The sequence below is a fragment of the Pristis pectinata genome, chromosome 4 (genome assembly GCF_009764475.1).
Source record: "Pristis pectinata isolate sPriPec2 chromosome 4, sPriPec2.1.pri, whole genome shotgun sequence".
Classification (NCBI taxonomy): Eukaryota; Metazoa; Chordata; class Chondrichthyes; order Rhinopristiformes; family Pristidae; genus Pristis; species Pristis pectinata.
This window is the reverse complement of record NC_067408.1, coordinates 61,732,509-61,750,628: the sequence shown is the minus strand read 5'-3', so window position 1 is coordinate 61,750,628 and position 18,120 is coordinate 61,732,509. Positions and strand designations below refer to the sequence as shown.

Below are 18,120 nucleotides of genomic sequence, written 5' to 3'. Positions count from 1 at the left end.
TTTTAGGGAACGAGGTAGGGCAAGTAACTGAAGTGGCAGTCAGGGAGCACTTTGGCTCCAATGACTGTAATTCCATTAGTTTTAAGATAGTGATGGAAAAGGATAGGACAGGTCCACAGGTTAGGGTCCTAAACTGGAGCAGGGCTAATTTTGGGGGAATTAGGCAGGATGTAGCAGAGGTTGATTAGGTGAGCCTGTTTGAAGGGAAAGGAATGAATAGGAAGTGGGAGGCTTTTAAGAGTGTGAGATCAAGAGCAGCATGTTCCTGTTAGGGTCAATGGTAAACCTGGCAAGTTTAGGGAAACTTGGCTGACGAGATATTGAGGCTCTGGTCAAGAAAAAGGAAGCATACATTGGGTTTAGGAGGTTGGGGATGAGCGAATCCCTTGATGACTGTAAAAGGATTAAGAATACACTTAAGAGGGAAATCAGGAGACAGAGAGAGGTTATGAGATGGATCTGGCAGTAGGGTTAAGGAAAATCCCAAGAGGTTCTACAGCTATATAAAGAGTAAAAGGGTGGCTAAGGTGAGAGTAGGTCCCCTTAGAGATCAGCAGGGCTGCCTGTCTTAAGGTGCAGGAGATGGGTGGGATTTTTAATGAATATTTCTCCTTGGTGTTTACAGAGGAGAACATCATGAAAGCTCAGGAGATAAGGGAGACAAGTGGTGATGAGTTGGAGAACGTGCATTTTACCAGGGAGTGTCGTGGTTACCCGCAATAAATCGATAACCAGGAGTTTAATTAGTCAAGAATTAAACTTTTATTTGCAAACAAAAGTTGTGACAGCCAGTCAGTTACCAGTCACCCTCTGACAACTGTTCTCTCTGACTGCCCCAAGCAAAGCTCACAGGCCGTTTTTTATACCTTTTTCATAGCTCAATTACATTGTTACAATCCATCATGGTCTCTCTTATCTTCACAGTTTCATCCTTCACCATTTGCCTCCTTTCACAGTTGTCTCCTGGCTCACAACCATTTGTCTTTCGCCACAGTCATTTCCTGACTCAATCACAGAGTGCCCCAATTATTTATGGGCATTGGGAGTACTGGTACTAGTCTACAGAACTATCAGTTATAAAACAATACTAGACTTATTCGCTACAAGGCTAACAGTTATAAAACATCACAATGTGCCCCTATAACCTATGAGTTCTGAGACTTGCTGGCATCTGGCTTATCAGTTATAAAAAAACTGTCAGCTACAGAACTGCTACAAAATCATTAGTCGCACTAGCCCTAATGACCATTAGCTACACAATAGATCAACAGTGTCTTCCTAGGAACGGACTATTTCTTTAATGAGCTATATGTTTCCCGCACTAAGAGTTTCCTGCGCTCGAGCTGGAGGAGACCCAGCGGCCATCTTAAGTACAGAGCAGACTATGAATAAAAAAGTATAGCCTCTACTTTCTATATATTCTATAGGAGGAGGTATTTACAGCCTTACAGGGCATTAAGGTGGATAAATCCCCAGGGCCTGACAAGTGCATCCTTGGATCCGCCATCAGATTTCTGAATGGTCCAATAACTCTACCTCATTATTCCATTTTTGTACTATTTAATTTATTTTTTGGTAACTTATAGTAATTTTTTTATGTCTTGCCCTGTATTGCTGCTGCAAAACAACAAATTTCATGACATTATGTCAGTGATAATAAACCGGATTCTGGACTTTGTGGGAGTATAGAGAAGAAATTGTGGAGCCCTTTCAGAGATATTTGCTTCATCGTTAGCCACTGGTGAAGTTCCCAAAGACTGGAAGGTGGCTAACGTGGTTCTGTTGCTTAAGAAGGATAGCAAGGACAAGCCCGAGAACTACAGGCCGGTCAGCCTAACATCAGTGGTGGGGAAGTAAGAAGAGGAAATTCTGAGGGACAGGATCTACCAGCATTTGGATAGACTGAGTCTGATTAGGAGGAGTCAGCATGGCTTTGTGTGTGGGAAGTCGTGTTTAACTTTTTTTTTTAAAAAGAGTTTTTTTTGAAGAGGTAACCAAAAAGGTGGATAAAGGCAGGGCAGTGGATGTTGTCTGCATGAACTTTAGCAAGGCCTTCAACAAGGTCCTGCATGGCAGGCTGGTCTGGAAGGTTAGGTCCCAAGGAATCCAGGGAGAGCTAGTTAGGTGGATTTAAAATTGGCTCAGAGATAGGAAGCAGAGGGTGTTGGTTGAAGGTTGTTTCTTGGAATGGAGGCTGGTGACTAGTGGTGTGCCACAGGGGTCGGTGTTGGGACCTTTGTTATTTGTTATTGATATAAATCATTTGGATGCAAATGCACAAGGCTTGATCAGTAAGTTTTCCGATGATACAATTAAAAGGTGTTGTTGATAGTGAAGAAGGTTATCATAGATTACAGGGGGATCTTGATCAGTTAGGGAAGTGGGATGAGGAGTGGGAAATGAATTTCAATATGGTAAGTGTGAGGTGATCCCTTTTGGAAAGTCAAACCAGTATAGGATTTATACTACGAACGGTAGGGCACTAGGGAGTGTGATGGAACAGAGGGACCTAGGAGTACAATTGAGTACAATAGTTCATTGAAAGCAGCATCACAGGTAGACAGGGTGGTGAAAAAGGCATTTAACAAGCTGGCTTCATCAGTCAGGGCATTGAGTGTAGGAACTGGGACATTATGTTGCAGTTATGTAAGTCGTCAGTGAGGATGCACTTGGAGTACTGTGTGCAGTTTTGGTCACCCTGTTATAGGAAAGATGTGGTTAAACAGGAAAGGGTGTAGAAAAGATTTATGAGGATATTGCCAAGACTAGAGGGCCTGAGTTACAGGGAGAGGTTGGCCAGGCTAAGTCTTTATTCCTTGGAATATAGGACAGTGAGGGGCGACCTTATAGAAGTGTTTAAAATTATGAGAGACATAAATAAGGTAGACGGTAATGGTATTTTCCCCCCAGGGTAGGGGAGTCCAAAACTAGGGGACATAGATTTAGGGTGAGAGGGGAAAGATTTAAAAGGGACCTGAGGGGCAACTTTTTCCACACAGATGGTGGGGAGTATATGGAAACAAGCTGCCAGAGGGAGTGGTTAAGGCAGGTACAATAGTATCATTTAAGAAGCACTTAGAGGGGTACATAGAGGGGTGGGGCATAGAGGGATATGAGTTGAAAGCAGAAAACTGGGACCAGCTGGGTGGGCACTGTGGTCAGCATGGACTCATTGGGCTGAAGGGCCTGTGTTTGTGCTGTGTTGCTTTATGACTTGAACATTGGTGGGGATTTAGCATGTCAGTACAGGCTAAAAAGGCATTAAATCATCTCTACTACAGCAAGATCTCTAAGCAGACATTATCCTTGCTGGACTAACTTGGCAGAGAGGAGTTTCTAACATAAAATCACAGCCTCATCTCCCTCATGTGCAAAGAGGAGGCTATGGCAGGGACATCAGAATCACGGTAACTGAGGCAGAAAGGAAATAGATCTGATTCCTGTAACAACAGGAGGATCTCCCTGCTATCTGCCCCAGAGACCATCATCACCAGGGTCCAGCTCAACCATCTCCTTCCAATGGCTGAAGAGATGCTTCTTGAATTGCATTGTGGATCCTGTCCATCTGGAGGAGTGATAGGCATGATCTTCACAGGACAACTGCAAAACAAAAATGTAGAAAGTAACATCGACCAATATAGATGTTCTCTTTTGACCTCACTAAAGCCTTTGACTACATTATTCAATGGGCATTTTGCAGAATCCTAGTCAAGTTGAGTTTATTGTCATGTGCACATGGTGAGGTACAGATACAATGAAAAACTTGCTTGCAGCAGCATCACAAACACAGAATACAAATTATACAAGATAGTGGAGAAAAAAAACTATGCAAAAACAAGAGACCTTAGTGCAAAAAAAAGACAAAATCAAAGACAAATTCATGGAAGTGCAAGAGGTGATCTGTTTTGTTCCATTGCTGAGGTAGGGTTAGGGTTGTGCACATCAGTTGAACCTGATGGTTGTAAGAAAGTAGCTGTTCTTGAACCTGGTGATGTGGGACTTCAGGTTTCCGTACCTCCTGCCTGACAGTAGCAGTGAGAAGATGGCATGACCCAGATGGTGGGGATCCCTGATTGACAGATGTCATCTTCTTGAGGCAGTGCTTCTTGTAGATGCTGTCAATGGTGGGAAAGGCTGTGCCAGTGATGGACCGGACTGTGTCCACTACCCTCTGCAGCCTCTTGCATTCCTGTGTGTTGGAATTGCCTTACCTATTTGACTCCCTTAAGAAATGCATCTCCATTTAACACTACAAAGGGTGGTCACCTAAATGGGAAAAAAATTATTCTTTAAAAACCATGGAGAAGTGAAGATTAAAACAGTAAAGTTTTATAATTATACACATTCAGCACTACATTGCACTAATGCATGTGACAGCAAGTTGGGGATTGTGACAGGCAAGTATAATAGTTATACTGCTGGGATCAGTACTTACAAAAGCATTTTTTTAAATGAAAAGCTTGCCTCAAACTGGATTTAATCAAGGGTCCTAGATTTTAGCTTTCAGCAACAATGAATGGAAAATTAGACTATTAGGTGTCCTTTGAATCAGAGAAACCAGCTGAATAGTGATGTTCCTTGTTAGACAATTTTGCCTAGAATGTATTTATGGAATCACTTTATAATTTTATTTCTATTTTCAATTGGAGAAAATTCTGGAACTTACCAGAGTCGGGGACCTGCGGTGGACGGAGTACGTCCATAGGCGGCGCGCTAACACAAACGATGCCCCTCTCCACAGGTCCGCCGATGACGTCAGACGATTGACGTTCATATGGGACAATGAGGGACCGGGCGGGGCAACTGGGTAAGACCTGATTGGCTAAGTGCGGCCGGGGCCCGCCTCCTGGGAGGGAGGCGGGGAGCAGGAGGTGGGGCTTGGGCTGCTGGCGCGGGGTCGGACAAGATGGAGGCTTTGCAGTGCCTGTCGGGTCCCGAGCAGCTGGAGGACGCGGCCTACGCTGGGGCCCTGCTCCGGGAGCTCAAGTCCTTCTACGACGCGCGGCTGCTGGTAGACGTGACACTGGAGGTGGACGGCGGCAGCCGTTTCCTGTGCAACCGGAATGTGCTGGCGGCCGCCAGCCCCTACTTCAGGAGCATGTTCACGGGCGGCCTGTTCGAGAGCAAGCAGCAGAGCGTCACCATCCACGACGTGGACTCGGACTCGATGGCGCTCATCATCGACTACTGCTACACCGGCCGCGTCACCGTGTGTGAGGCCAGCGTGCAGAAGCTGTACGTGGCGGCCAACATGCTGCAGCTCGAGTACGTGCGCCAGGCCTGCGCCGCCTTCATGGCGCGGCGCCTCGACCTCTACAACTGCGCCGGCATCTTAAAGGTGAGGGGACCCGCCCCCTCCTCCTCTCCTCCTCCTCCTCTCCAGAGTGCGCTTGCGCGGAACCCACCTCCCACCTGGGGATCGGCAGAGGGGACACTGGCCGTGGAACGGGAGGGAGGGGCGCAAGAGAGATTGCAGATGCTGGAAGGGGGGAGGGCCCCCCCAGCTGCCTTGAAAAGGAGAAGGGGATGGAGGAGGAAGAACTTCTCTTCCCTCTTCCATCCCCTTCTCTTCCTCCCACCCCACTTCTCTTTCTGGAGGGAGTGGGGATGTCCCCTTCTACCCTCCTACGAGGGAGCATTGAGGGGGACCTCCCCCGTTCTTCTTCCCTTTCTCTTTCTCCTCCCCCAGCCCCCTTCTCCCCTACACCCCTCCGCACGAGGGAGTGGGGAGTTGTCTCCGATGTGAATACCTGCTTTTAAAAGTGGAGAGCAAAACAATATACAGTGCTCCAGATGTGGCTCACCTGTGTCCTTTTCCAGTGGAACCACTGAAAAAGTGATTTCCTAGAATATTTACTTCCTTACTTCTTTGGTCACTTTGCCACGATATCTCTACAGTTGTTATTGGATTATACACATTTATTTCTGTTTGCTCCAGTAATTCACCTACCCTTTTTCAAATGTTTTATGTATTTAAATTATAAAAACACTTCAAATGTTTGTCTATTTAAAATTTTTCCATGCTCTGGCTCAATTGGAGATGTACTCTTACATTTGTTTACACTGTTCCTTTCTTACAGAATTTGATCATCATTATCGATTTTGCTATCCTGCACAATGTGTCCTTTCTCTTTAAACTCCTAAATTTACCCTTTAGAATCTCTTTTGCTCTCTTTAGTTCATAATATTACTGTCCTAGTTAATTCACTAGGATCGGTCCCAGCCCAGTTCACTTGAAGCTGTCCTGACAGAATGGGATAGATGTGGCAGATAATGTAGATGCATTTGCAAAAGATAAAATTGCTTTCATTTTGTGCCTTTCACGATCCCCAGTATTTGGCCCTGATGATACTTGTTTCAAGGCTGAGTATTAAAGTGTTAATAAGATCAATGTCAAATATTTTGAAGAGGTTTTACTTACCCATAACTGCATAGTCCTGTAATGTAAACTGGAGGACAGTAGGGTAGAGAGCCCTAACTGGTCGGAATTAGTTCTCTGAATGACCCTTTATCTATCCAAGACATTTGAGACCACTGCATTTATGATAGATGTTATATTTTTGACTTTAGGAACAAAAGTGGTGGAAGATTAGTTTCAGATTCGTGGCTCTGTCCCACCTGAAAGCTGCCTATGCTTGAGTGAGAAAGTCCACAATTTAACTGTGGCAACATTTCCAAAATCAGTGGACAATCTATAGAATGGGCTTTGAAACAGCAAAATCAATTAATATTGGTTCATTCACGTATAACCTTTAGAATTATACAGTGAAACAATGCAGCAGGAAATCTTTTGGCCCAGAAAATGCATGTTGTTTCTGCATGAATGCAAGTCGTGTCACCTCAACGATACCCTTTGTCTTCACAGGATTATTTCTAACTCTTCTGATTACATTTCTCTTTTTGTTAAAAAGGAACAAATGTCTTTTAATGGTAGAGCTGTTAATCTATTCTTTTATTCTCTTTTGCTCTTACTTTTTTTGGATCTCAGTATCATAGCCTGGTTCTCTAATGAATTATTTATCTTGAAATGGTCATGGCCTCCTTTTCCATCTCATGTTTCATCCAAGTTGTTGAGTGACATCTAAATGCTCCAGCTTTGGATATTCCTCTTTTCTCCCTCATGGATTTCTGGGATGAACAGCTTGACTTGTGAGGGAAGGTTGAGTTCGAAACAAAATAATTTGAGGGGGCTTGGGAGCATAGTTGCTGAGAGGATGTTCCCCCTTGTGAGCGTACCTAGATAAGGAGCATAGTTTTGAGATGAGGGGTCGCCTATTTAAGATGAGTTGTTTCTTCTGTGAGGTAAAGAATTCCAATTTGGAGAGCTGTGGGGGCTGAATTATTGAATATATTCACGGATTTTTTTTTTGGTCCATGTAGAGCAGTTGAGGGTTATGGTTATGAGGTAGGAAAATGGAGCTGAAGCCAATACTAGATCAACATTATCTTTATTGAATAGTGAAGCAAGCTCAAGGGGTCGTACAGCCCACTGCTCCTTTTTGATGTGCATGCACTCCGTGACATTCTTTACCCAAACTGTCTTCTCTTTGATTACTAATTTTTGTTTCTAAGTCACCTGGGCTGAATTTCTTTTCCGTTCAGTAGTTAGGCCTTCCTGGGTTGATAGTACCGTTTCTTTTTCCATACCCTGAGAGAATGATCTTTCTTCCTCAAATATCCTCCACTGAAACGCACTGCAGTTGTGTTATCACTGCCCAGCACAAGATCCTGTACAGTTTCCTTCCTGATTAGAAACTAGCTCATCAAGAAAATTCTATGAACATTCCTTTAGAAAATAACACTTTGAGATGCAAAACATGAGTAATTTGAGATGTGTTATGTGGCAAGTTTAGTTTTCTTGAATGGTTGACTTTGGACTTGTGTTTCTCAAAGCTTTTAAATACTGATCTGGGGTTTTCCTGATCTGTCTGGGTCTGTTGTAGATTAATTGATTGCTCTGATTTTAAAAAAAACTCTCTACATGATTACCTTTTATGACAGTGAAGTAAGTGGTCCATGGATCTCTTTTTAGCCAGCACTTCTTAAAGAATAAGTTTAGAAATATATTTTGGCTTTTTTCAGCAATAAAAATTTAATATGTTTTAATTTGACCACCTGCTTGGGCTACAGCACTGAGGCAGTTACATAATTTATAATGTATTGTGGAATATGTGCTCCATCTGACTGCTTACTGTTTAAAAAAAACAAAGGACATCTGATCAACATTCATCTTCCAACAGACCTTATGAAAATATGTTAATGGGGTTACAGTCTCTATTGGATCTTGGTATGTTCAGATGACAGATGTACATAGTAGTTATGATATATTTCAAAAGGTGCTTGATTAGCTGAGACACCTTGAGGATGTGACATAGTAAATCAGTGTATTTGTGAAGATTCACTTGTCAAAGTGTATGTCAAATCTGTGACTGATTTCCTTACCTTAGTTTGCAGATGCTTTTGACAATGTGGAACTGAAAGAAAAGGCCCTTGCTTTCATCGCTCGCAACTTGCAGCACTTGTGCAGAACGGAGGAGTTGTGTGAGCTTTCACTGGAACAGATCAAAGAGATCCTAAAACTGGATACACTGGATGTTGACAGTGAGAGGAAGGTGTGCACAGTGGCAATTCAGTGGATTGAATCAAATATCAGCGAGCGTGCTGCACATGCACTTGAAGTTTTGAAGTGTGTAAGATGGCATCATTTTAGTGAGAAGGACAGACTATACATCGATACACTTAAATCTCAGCTGTTTGTCAAAAACAAGTCACTTGTTTCCATTTTGGATGACCTTTCTGCTCCCAAAGGTGTTGATGTGCCCACCAGCATACATAACTCTTCAAAAAGGGTAGGATTTAGTGCTAAGGAGATGGTTATATTTTTTGGCCACCGAAAGGAGCCTTTCCTCTGTTACGATCCCTATTCTGGTGACATTTATGCAATGTCTTCACCTTTGACTAGTCCAGCCCTTACAAAGTCCATCAGTTCGCTTGCTGTCTGTGTTTCGCCGGAGAATGACGTCTTTTTGGCAGCACAGCCGAGTAAACAACTCTGGGTATATAATGCAGTTCAGAATAGCTGGCAACAACTTGCGGAACGACTGCTGGCAAGAGAAGGGATGGATGTTGCCTATTTGAACGGTTACATTTACATCCTCGGCGGTCGAGACCCATCTACAGGCCTGAAGGTTAAAGAGGTTGAGTGTTACAGTATTCAAAGAAACCAATGGATTTTTGTGGCACCCTTGCCTCATGCATTGCACTCATTTGAGCTGATTACAGTTGGAGACTGCTTGTATGCAGTCAATAATAAGAGGATGTTATGTTATGTGCCAGAGAGGAATCAGTGGCTGAACTGTGCTTCCTTAAAACGGAGTGAGTTCCAGGAAGCTTGTGTTTACAATGATGAAATTTACTGTATTTGTGACATCCCAGTCATAAAAGTTTACAACCCTTCAAAGGGTGAGTGGCGAAAGATCAGTGATATCCCCATCGATGCCAACATTCACAATTTTCAGATTGTTTGTCACGGCAACAAGCTGCTTCTCATAACCACCATAGTGCCACAGTGGAGGAAGAACAGAGTTACTGTTCATCAGTATGATGCAAACAGTGATCAGTGGGTCAACATTGGTACAATGTTGGGTTTGCTACACTATGACAGTGACTTCATATGCCTTTCAGCACGTCTGTACCCTTCATGCTTGGAGCCCGGGCAGAGTTTTATTAGTGAGGAGGATGATATCCGGAGCGAGTCAAGTGCAGACTGGGACTTTGAAGGCTCAAGTGATATTGACTCAGAGTCGGGGAGTTCAAGTTCATTTTCAGATGATGATTGGCAGCCACCAGGAGGACTAAGAGTTGAAAGAATACAGCAAAATGGCCATTCAGTTCCTCCAGATAATAGAGTTCCTCATATGAATGGCCAGATTGGAAACTAACCAGCTCTATTTTAAATGTTCATTAATGGTGGGGTGGGGGAGGGGGGGGTGGGAAATGAAGTCAAAAATAGTGAAAGGTAACTAGTATTTTTTTTGGATTGTTGCAGATATGGTAGTTTTTGGCAAATACAGACGGTTATATTTTTTGCGGTACATGTTAGTGTCTTTGAAAGAACTGGAAAAATAAAAAATTGCATTGAAATTGATTTTTCTTATCGGCAGGTACGCCATGAATTTGTTCTGCCTCCTGCTCTGGTCCTTTTCAAGTGCGCTGCACCATTTTAAAAATGATGAGTTTGGTGGGTGGGGGGTGGTGGTTAACCATGTTCAGAATTGTTCTTGGTAAAAGCGGAGGTCTGAGGTTACTTGTCGTAGATCTTTGCTTTTACATTGCACACCTATCTGTGATGCTTAATCTTGGAGATATTGCATGATAAATGCACTCAAGTTGGTGAATCCATGAAGAATTAGTAATGCAGCAGCAAACTTGCAACTGTAATGGCCTGTGGCCTTTTTGTAAAGAAGTATGGGATTACTTCAACTCTTTGGGGGGAATAAACAGCTCTAGTTTATTTAAGGTGAATCGTCTTTCAAGAATAAGAGCAATCCAGAATTTTATCCTCATGTTTCATTTGGGTAATTTGTTGACTTTAATGAAATCAAGTAACTCAGCAAGTTCATGATGTTTTTCAGATTGCTAGTAAGTAGTGGAAGTAAGTAGTCATGTTCTGTATCTCCTTGGTAGAACCCAATTACATTTGGTGTAAATCCTCAAGTAAAAGAAAAACTGGACATTGAAACCTTGAGTAGCATTTGCCTTTTGAGAAGTGTGTCAGCATGTTGAAGTCTTTCACATATATTTGTATAAATTTGTTATTTGTTGTATTGATTTTTTTCTGAAAATAACAAGCTGAAAGGTAAGCAGTAAAATTGAGGCTCTTTTGAGCCTGACTACATGAATTGCATCAAAAGTAGAGATCTAGCTAAAGGGAAACTACATAGTTTTCAGTATAAGAGGCTGTTTGACCCTTTTGTGTCTGCTTGCTTCTGGCAGGGGAAATCCAAAAAAACACATATTTCTGTCTCATGCTGATCACCCCATTCCCAGCTCTTTTTATTTGCTGAACAAGTGCATTGGTTTTAATCACCAGAGAGTTTTGTCAGGCAAGAGATTAAGGCAGGAAAGTAAGATTAACCATGGTATATTTCAATGGCAGCACAGGTCTGAGCAACAGAATGGTCTACTTTCTCAATTTGAAGCTTTTCATAGCTGAAAGACCCGTGTAAATAACTTAGTGAAACCTATTCATTCTGACTATTTTACATTTTCTAATGTTGTGCTGAAACTGGTAGACGCAGACTAGAATAAAGAATGGCACAGCATCCAGTTAAAAAGAACAAAATTTGGATCAGGAGTAGCTGTTATTTCACATCTGCTTCAGAATGATCCCTGTCTTTTTTGGCTCTGTGATGCATATTTCTCTTTTCATTTTATACCATCATGAGAGCATGATTCACACCTTCAGCCTCTAAAGGAGATCTTTTGTTTCAAGCACATTATTTTCTTAGTTTAAAAACATTTGATAGAGCAATTTGAATTAAACAGCTTAAATCTAACACATTTAAATTAGAACTAACTTGTTGAGTTCATAATGTTTCCTGTTCCTGCCTTGAGAGTTCAGTCATTTTAAAAATATCTTTTTATAATAGGCAAATGGAATGAGGTATTTCAAATGGACATTTTCAATCCTTTTAAATTAAAAAGCACTATTGCACATAGAATTCCATTTTTTTAAAGTGCAAAGAACTTTGGAAACTTAGAAATTAATCCTCAAGCCTCTGCAGCAACTTTTATTAATGTAATGCCTTTCACATGGTAAAATATACCTTAGTAGTGTATTTTAGTAGTTTGCCTAAAGGGATGTTTGGTCAGAGGAATGGGGTTTAGGTGGGGGGTGGTTAGATGAGTTTGAGAGGGATTTTCATAGCTTAAGGCTTTGGCAGCTGAAGTCATTGCCTGAGTAGACTTGACCTTCATCTCAATATTAAGCTGTGTATAGAGATTTTTTTTCCATTTCTTCACTTGAATAATACATGCCTAATATAAGACACTTAAGTTATTCCAAGGAATATCTCTTTAGTTCATCTCAATATTTTAAATAGGGTGAGTTTTAAGAGACGTTATGACTTTCAACTAAATGATGCACGTTTGTACACAGTCTTTGCTGAGATTGCTTCAGTGTGGAGGTTTAATACTTGCTTTTGCTATTGGAAGTATTTTTCAATGGAAATTGGCAGCAGAACAGATTGTTCAGATTTAAACGCTGTTTAGGAAGCAAATGCTTTTCAAGCCATGACGCACAGTTTGATATTAAAATGGCCTATTATATATGATAGCTAATCCATAGAAGTTCATGCTTAATTGTACTATTATTGCTATATTTAATAAATGATTATCTTTTTTGCTTGTCCAAGATGAAAACTGTCAGAGACACAGTGGTTTTTCTGTGAGCCCATAGGCAGGGAGAAGGTCCTTCCCATTCCACTATTGCTCATAATAATCCATCTGTATACAATTTTCGGCATTGGTCTTTGAATATTGATCATTTGTACTGAATGGAACTGCAAGTTTTTAAATGGTATGATACTGGGTAATATTCATGTTCAAAGGAGCTTAATGTCCTTGCACAAGTCACTGAAAGCTTATACACTGGTACTTTTCTCAGCCTGCAGGAACAAAAGCACTAATGGAATCAGCACTAAAAGGGGTCATTACAACATGCCTTACTCAGTGTTACTGCACTGGGAACCTGATGTGAAATCGAACGGTGTGGAGTGGCTGCTTGTGAAGGCTGGTGTTGGGTGGGCTAGGGCAAGAGGAGCAGTTACTCAGTAGCGAGACCTGGATCATTGCTGGAGACTGGCAACATCTGCTCTGAGTTGACAGACTGTGTGATCCTACGGTCTCTCTCATCACCTGTTCGGTATTTTGCTCACTCCCCCGCTGGAAGCGGCTGACTCCCCCTCCGTTTGGCTGTGCAGGTCTCCCCAAGGTAAGTATCTCCAGTGCGATTACTCAACATTGAGTTTGTGCAGCCAAATAGGACGTTCCATCACATCCAGCTGGAGGTGATGAGAGAGACCATAGTATCTGGGTAGTCAGCACATGAAGTGGGTGCTGCTAGTCCCCAGCAATGGCCCATACTCTCTGTGCTGGCCAGGATGCACCCCTGAGCTCCACGTCTACCAGCCCACTCAACACCAGCTGCACTGATAGCCCCTCCACACCAAGCTGTGGGCACTTCATTGCTACAAGAGCATTATAAGAGGACAGAGTTTCGTGCCAGGTTCCCAGCAACAGTCACGTAACCCGAGCAGAGGGCTTAGGGAAAGTATACTGGGTACCTATAAATGAGTGTTGGGACTGGAAGATCAAGAGCATTACAATCAATTCTGGACTGGGTACTTCTCCGTGCAGGTGCTGCAAACAGGAAAGAAAAAAATACATTGGCCTTTATTGTAAAAAGATAGTACCAAGAGTTAAAGGTGTCTTACTGCAGTCACATTAGGCCTGCTGAGATTGCACCCAGATTGCGGGCACAAGTTTGGTCTCCTTAAAAAGAGATGTATCTGTCAGAGGCAGATTCACCTGATTGGCTCCTGGGATGGTGAGTCCATCATAAGGGGTGAGATTAAGTAGTCTAGGCCATCAGAGTTTGAAAGAGTTGACCACATTGAAACATACAAAATTCTTAGTGAACTTGACAGATACTGGATGTTTCCCCTGGCTGAGGAATGTAGGATCACAGTAAAATGTTGTTTAGGCCATTTAGAACTAAAATGTGAAATTTCTTCACTTTAACAGTGGTAAAGTTTGGAATTCTGTACCCCAAAACCTGTGGAGGCACAGTCTCTGCTTTCAAGACCGAGTGATAGATTTCCAGATGTTAGAGAAATTAAGATAAGGGGATAGGGTAGGAGAATGGTGCTGATAAAAATCAACTTTGGTCTTGTGAAATAGCCTGCTCCAATTTGTTGGGTAACATTTAGCTGAAATTGCTCACTCATTCATTAAAACAAAAAATCCATTGGTCCTGAGCTATTCATATCTTGGGACATGAATAGTGATTTTGGTTTGTATTACTTCAAAGCTATAAATGCTATGAAATGTTACTTTCATTGCCATAAGGAGTGAGATTTACATGATAGAGAAATCTTAAAAATTAAACTGGGTTGGGGGGGCGGGGGCTTGATTAAAATAAATGATATATGCTTTTTTTAGGACTCTGCATAATTCTAAATGTACATTGTAGTCTCGAATGTTTGTGTACCATTCAGTAATTAATTCTAATGTATTATAATCAGATGAGATCCTTTTATAAAAATGAATTAATTTCCATCTCTAGTCATCTGAAGTCTACTTTCCAGTTATGGAAGGGAAGGTGAGAAAGTGGAATGGGTCATAGACTGGGTTGATGGGTTTCAAGGCCACTATAATGTCTGAAGTTAATATTGTGGAAGTAGTCATTGGTGGGGGATCTTGCATGAAGTCTTGACTGGGGCTGCTGCTGTCTTTTTAAGAAAAATGAAGCAGATACATTTTGAAAATGAGTTTGATTACATTGCTTTGAAGTCATAACAGTAAGAAAGTGACTAATACTAGTGGTATTTATTGGGAGACTCGGAATTACTTTCAGTAGTATTCCCAAGCATGTTCCATCAAGACCATGTAATTTATTTTTGCCAATAACCAGATGAGTTTCGCACAAACGCTAGGGGGACTCAGCAGGTCAGGCAGCAGCTATGGAGGGAAAGAGACAGTTGATGTTTCAGGTCGAGACCCTTCATGTGCTGCTCCGGATTCCAGAATCTGCTGTCTCTTGTACATTTCCCTCCATAGATGCTGCCTGACCTGTTGAATACTCTCTGCCTCTGCCCCCCCCCCCCCCCCCGTGTTTATGTATTCCAGCGCCTGCATATTTGTCTGTTTACTCCTCTACAGTTCTGACCTGCACTGGTATTTAATTGGTGCATACTTAAGCAACTTTGATTTTCAGCATCTAACAGTAAAAGCATCCCAAGACACTATTTTAAAAAGTTGAAATCCAGGACACAATGGAAGAAAGTTGAAAAAGATGCATCTATTCACTTGTGTGTTATGTTCAGAACCAGTAAATGCATTTAAAAAAATTTGTTGAATGTACATGAGTTTTAGAAATTAGTGCTTGATGTTTTTGTTTTGCAGGTTGATCATTTATTAGACTGGCATATTGTATAGCTGCTAATGGCCTCAAAGATTCAACAAAATGTTTAAAAATTATAGCAGAATCCAGGCTGGGAGAAGACAAAATTAGGTGTGATCAACTGGCTTTAAATGTAGACATTTAAGGCAAAACTCCCATGATATTTTGGGGGTGGGGGACTGATGGAGAGTTTCTAGTTTGTGGGCACAGATGTAACTTCACTTAGAAAATATACGTCTGAATCATAACTTTCAACTTGGTACAGATTTAATTTTTACTTGTAAATAGAATATTTGAAACAGCTACTTGACTGTGTGCAGGCTATATAATTTTTTATATAATGTCTCTCAAATGGCATTTGTTTTTTAAAAAAAATTCAGTTCACAACTTTTAGTAGAAGTTAAAGTTTCCTAATTGGAGACTTAAAAAGTTTCCTAACTTCCTTAAGGGATGCATGAATTGGAATTAGTTTATTATTGTCACATATACTGAGGTACAGTGGGAAAAACTTGTATACTGTTCATACAGATCAATTCATTACACAGTGCATTTAGGTAGTACAAGTTAAAACAATGACAAAGCAGAATAAAGTGTAACAGCTACAGAGAGAGTGCAGTGTAGGTAGACAATAGGGTGCAAGGTCATAACGAGGTAGATGGAGAGGTCAAGAGTCCATCTTATCATACTAGAAATCTGTTCAATAGTCTTACAGCAGTGGGATAAAAGCTGTCCTTGAGCATGGTGGTATGTACTTTCAGGCTTTAGCATCTTCTGCTTGATGGGAGAGGGGAGAAGAGAGAATGTCTGGGTTGGGTGGACTCTTTAATTATACTGGCTGCTTTACCAAGGCAGTGAGAAGTGTAGACAGAGGCTATGCAGGGGAGGCTGGTTTCCATGATGTGCTGAGCTGGTCCACAACTCTGCAGTTCCTTGTGAACATGGGCAGAGCAGTTGCCATACAAAGCTGTGATGCATCCAGATAGGATGCTTTCTATGGCACATCAATAAAAATTTGTGAGGGTCAAAGGGGATGTGCCAAATTTCTTTAGCCTCCTGAGGAAGTAGAGGTGCTGGTAAGCTTTCTTGGCTGTGGCATTTATGTGGTTGGACCAGGACAGGCTATTGGTGACGTTCACTCCAAGGAACTTGAAGCTCTCAAATCTCTTGACCTCAGTACTGTTGGTGTAGACAGGAACATGTACACTGCCCCCTTTCCTGGACTCAATGACCAGCTCTCTTGTTTTGCTGACATTGAGGGAAAGGTTGTTGTCGTGACACCATGTTACTAAGTGCTCTATCTCCTTCCTGTACTTGGACTCATCGTTATTTGAAATATGGCCCTTTACGGTGGTATCATCTGCAAACTTGTAGAGGGAGTTAGAGCAGAATTTGGCCACGCAGTCATGAGTGTGTAGGGAGTAGGGGGCTGAGGATGCAGCCTTGTGGGGCACCAGTTTTGAGAATAATTATAGTGGAGGTGTTGCTGTCTATCCTTACTGAATTAGAGATTGAGAGATCATCCATGATCTGATTGAATAGCAGAATAGGCTGTAGGGCCTGAAAAGTAGACTCTTATGCTCAGTGTGTGCCTTCTACCTCCTGAAAGTAAAGTTCAAATAGCAATAGGTTTGCACACCTGCAGTTCACAATGGCCACATATATTATGTCCTTCAGGATCAAATGCCTGTTGGTCCTATCTATCTCTGCAATGTCTTGAAGGGGTGGGGTAGATGCATTATTAGTGGTAGTTTTCAAGTGAAATGGTTCTACATATAGGCCAACAACAGTGTTTGTGCTCCCTCATCCACTATATTCATGGATGGCCAGTGCTTTGAGTAACTGCTTGTTACTAATCATCTGTCATTGTTGCTATTTCATTCCTTTTCCATATATATTTCCATATAAGATAGGTTATTCAGCCCATTGAGTCTACAGCAGGTCTGAACAATCCCATCAACTCACACTTCTGTGTAACCCATTCTCTCTCACCTGCCCATTAACCCCCCTGCCACCTACTGATTTACATGGAAAGTTAACCTATCAACTTGCATGTGGGAGGAAATGCACATGGTCACAGGGAGAATGTACAAACTCCACATCGAAAGACCTGGAGATCAAGATCAAACCTGGTTGCTGGAACTGAGGCAGCTGCATCACTGGAGCTGCACAATATGTTCCAATCCAGCAAAGATTGAGAGTTTCCCCAAAGCTTCCAATTGCTACCAATGGTGCAAGAGATGTACGCTGCATAACCTTCGCCATTATCAGTTGCACCATTGACGCTGGGTAAACTGCAGTAAATAATATTTGTTTCAACCCATTTCAGTGAACTAGCAATCTTAAGAACTGGAAGACTAGGGGATCCAGACCACCCAGGGAGCGAGTGCAGTAGCTGCAAGCTCAGGAGGTCTCCATTGTTTCAGAAAACTAGGCTGCCAGGGAGGGCTCCAGGTAAAACTGAAACACAGGGCCCTAAGGCCCCCCTTCCTGCCCTAAGGCCCCCCTTCCTACCCTCCTCCTGGCTTATTTTCCAGTCTCTAGAAAATAAAATTGAAGCCCACAGAGCAAGACTGCAGTACCAGAGGGACATCAGGGACTGCTGCATACTCTTTCATAGAGACGTGGTTCACCCCCAGCACTCCAGACACAGCACTCCAACCCGAAGTCTTCACCATCTACCACGTGGACTGGATAGCAGCATCAGGTAAAGGGAGATGTGGCAGCGATGCTTCATGATTAACTCTGTGGTGCACATATGTGGTGGTTTTGTCTCAGTCCTGTTCCCCCAACATGGAACATCTGGCAGTCAAGTGCTGTCCATTCTACCAGCAGAGGGAGTTGTCCACCGTCATTGTGGTAGCAGTTTACATTACACCCCTGGCAATGGGGGAGCTGAGCACTGTGCTCAACAGTCACAAGATAGTGCACCCTGATGC

At 42.3% G+C, this 18,120-nt stretch overlaps 1 protein-coding gene and 1 long non-coding RNA gene across 2 annotated transcripts; one reads left to right on the top strand and one right to left on the bottom strand.

Annotated features, from left to right (window-relative positions):
• Positions 1–738: 738 nt before the first annotated feature.
• On the bottom strand, positions 739–4,794 carry LOC127569243 (uncharacterized). The gene is made up of 3 exons (XR_007956167.1): positions 4,667–4,794; positions 4,016–4,266; positions 739–3,600 (listed from the first exon to the last, which is right to left on the bottom strand). It is a non-coding gene; the product is annotated as an uncharacterized LOC127569243 (long non-coding RNA).
• kbtbd7 (kelch repeat and BTB (POZ) domain containing 7) lies at positions 4,690–12,604 on the top strand. Its single transcript, XM_052013682.1, has 2 exons — positions 4,690–5,338; positions 8,448–12,604. Exons 1-2 carry the CDS (start codon positions 4,907–4,909, stop codon positions 9,939–9,941), a joined length of 1,926 nt encoding a protein of 641 aa, XP_051869642.1. The 5' UTR covers positions 4,690–4,906; the 3' UTR covers positions 9,942–12,604.
• The last annotated feature ends 5,516 nt before the right edge of the window (positions 12,605–18,120 follow it).